Consider the following 2,750-nt stretch of genomic DNA (forward strand, 5'->3'; position numbering starts at 1 on the left):
TTATTTGTTATTTGTTATTTGTTATTTGTTATTTGTTATTTGTTATTTGTTATTTGTTATTTGTTATTTGTTATTTGTTATTTGTTATTTGTTATTTGTTATTTGTTATTTGTTATTTGTTATTTGTTATTTGTTATTTGTTATTTGTTATTTGTTATTTGTTATTTGTTATTTGTTATTTGTTATTTGTTATTTGTTATTTGTTATTTGTTATTTGTTATTTGTTATTTGTTATTTGTTATTTGTTATTTGTTATTTGTTATTTGTTATTTGTTATTTGTTATTTGTTTTTTGTTTTTGTTTTTTGTTTTTGTTTTTGTTTTTGTTTTTGTTTTTTGTTTTGTTTTTGTTATTTGTTATTTGTTATTTGTTATTTGTTATTTGTTATTTGTTATTTGTTATTTGTTATTTGTTATTTGTTATTTGTTATTTGTTATTTGTTATTTGTTATTTGTTATTTGTTATTTGTTATTTGTTATTTGTTATTTGTTATTTGTTATTTGTTATTTGTTATTTGTTATTTGTTATTTGTTATTTGTTATTTGTTATTTGTTATTTGTTATTTGTTATTTGTTATTTGTTATTTGTTATTTGTTATTTGTTATTTGTTATTTGTTATTTGTTATTTGTTATTTGTTATTTGTTATTTGTTATTTGTTATTTGTTATTTGTTATTTGTTATTTGTTATTTGTTATTTGTTATTTGTTATTTGTTATTTGTTATTTGTTATTTGTTATTTGTTATTTGTTATTTGTTATTTGTTATTTGTTATTTGTTATTTGTTATTTGTTATTTGTTATTTGTTATTTGTTATTTGTTATTTGTTATTTGTTATTTGTTATTTGTTATTTGTTATTTGTTATTTGTTATTTGTTATTTGTTATTTGTTATTTGTTATTTGTTATTTGTTATTTGTTATTTGTTATTTGTTATTTGTTATTTGTTATTTGTTATTTGTTATTTGTTATTTGTTATTTGTTATTTGTTATTTGTTATTTGTTATTTGTTATTTGTTATTTGTTATTTGTTATTTGTTATTTGTTATTTGTTATTTGTTATTTGTTATTTGTTATTTGTTATTTGTTATTTGTTATTTGTTATTTGTTATTTGTTATTTGTTATTTGTTATTTGTTATTTGTTATTTGTTATTTGTTATTTGTTATTTGTTATTTGTTATTTGTTATTTGTTATGCTTGTGTTCCTATCTGGTTAGCATAAGAGAGTACAGATAAATCGATTTGTTATTTGTCATTTTGTTCGCCACTTTTTAAAAAATGTTCAGAAAGCTGTTACAAAAAAACATCGATTTCAAGTATTTTTTAATAACAAAAAGTCCGCTTTTTCCTTATTTTGTATTACAAACAAAAAATAAAAACATCGACCCTCGCTCACCAAACAGCGGCGTCGCGACGCCCAATGTTTCGCACACCACGACGCTAAAACATCGCACTCGGCCACCTTCGATCGTGGTGGTTTCGCGCGGGCACACTCACCTTCGTCGTCCGTTCACGATCCAGTACCAGTGCAACTTCGGAACGGTGTAGACGGTAACCGCTTGGAAAGGTAGATCCACTCTTCTGGACGATTTCTTGAGGTCCACGTGATAGAGAGGTTGTTGTTATAGTTGTTGTTGTTGTCTTCGTCTTCGAGCGGTTTTACGACTGTGAGAGTGTGACATTTTTTCTTCTTCTGTTGGGGGGTTTCTCGCTTGTTTCTGTGTGTTGTGTTGAAAGGCTGCCCCGACGTTGATGTCGCCGTCGGAACCAGATCAAGGAGTTACTTAGAGGCTCTTTGATAGTGGTGTTAGTGCTGGCCCAGTTCTACTAGGCTAGTGGTGAAGTTCTGCTAAGAACAGGAAGACTTGGTCACCCTTGTTTGTGTGCGCCAAAAACCAGTTTGGCGCGGTTGGAGACTTGGCGAGCTGCGTGAGGGTGAAGCGACGAAGCACCAAATTTCAAACCTTTTGTGTCTATTTTTCAGATTTAGCGAAAGAAAAGGCCGTAAAAAGGCCAACTTGAGAGCGTGCTACTAAAGTGTGATAATTGTTTCGATAAACGGCAACTTATCGGTTGACGGCGAGGAAGTTGTGCAACTCTTGAGAGGCGGCGATCCGGCGATGAAATAATAAAGGAAGCAAGCAAAATTGAAACCGTTTCGAACGAGCGGGGGGAGCTCAAATTAAATCGTATTAATTTTGAAAGTGATAAACAAGTGCCTCGTTGTTGTTGATATTGCTGTGTACGAGTGTAAAATTCAAGTTTAAACAAGTGACGGTGGTGGTGAAGTTCCCCTTCACTTCTTGGAAGGAAACGCAAATGCGTTCGATTGCGAGGCGTTTTTTGCAGTGACAAGAGAAAAAAAGTCATTTCGATTCAAATTCGACGACGACGCCAGGAGAAAGGTGGTTGTCGAAATGGTGCGATGGCGCAGGGGGAGGCACGATGGAGGAGGGGGCGGAGGAGGAGCAGGAGGAAATTGTTGGAGGTCGTCGGTAAAGTTGCTGGCGATTGTTTACATTCTACACGTCACTGCTAGTTGGATAGATGGTGTCAATTGTCAAGGTAAGTGCGGCTGGAGGAAACGTAGCGAATGAGGGTTTATTTCACTTTTGTAGTGACTTCAATCGTTTAATTATTAGATATAATGAAGCATGGTGACTCACTATATTTTAAAATTCTTTGAGTAACATAAAAATAACTTGATTATCCAAAGGTCTTCCAAGGAACTTTCAAATGAAAGAAAAAACCA

The 2,750-nt window shown here is 31.2% G+C and overlaps 1 protein-coding gene across 4 annotated transcripts in view; it reads left to right on the forward strand.

Moving 5' to 3' along the window:
- The first annotated feature begins 1,508 nt into the window (after nucleotides 1-1,508).
- LOC119766105 (sushi, von Willebrand factor type A, EGF and pentraxin domain-containing protein 1) overlaps nucleotides 1,509-2,750 on the forward strand; it is a 58,799-nt gene continuing 57,557 nt past the window's right edge. The window contains exons 1-2 of one of the 4 annotated variants that reach the window (XM_038250499.1): nucleotides 1,509-1,565; nucleotides 1,983-2,563. In XM_038250499.1, coding sequence (XP_038106427.1) covers nucleotides 2,416-2,563 — 148 coding nt within the window. In that variant the 5' untranslated portion in view covers nucleotides 1,509-1,565; nucleotides 1,983-2,415. The other 3 variants (XM_038250503.1, XM_038250513.1, XM_038250509.1) reach the window with 3 other exon arrangements.

The sequence above is a fragment of the Culex quinquefasciatus genome, chromosome 1, assembly GCF_015732765.1.
Source record: "Culex quinquefasciatus strain JHB chromosome 1, VPISU_Cqui_1.0_pri_paternal, whole genome shotgun sequence".
Taxonomy (NCBI): domain Eukaryota; kingdom Metazoa; phylum Arthropoda; class Insecta; order Diptera; family Culicidae; genus Culex; species Culex quinquefasciatus.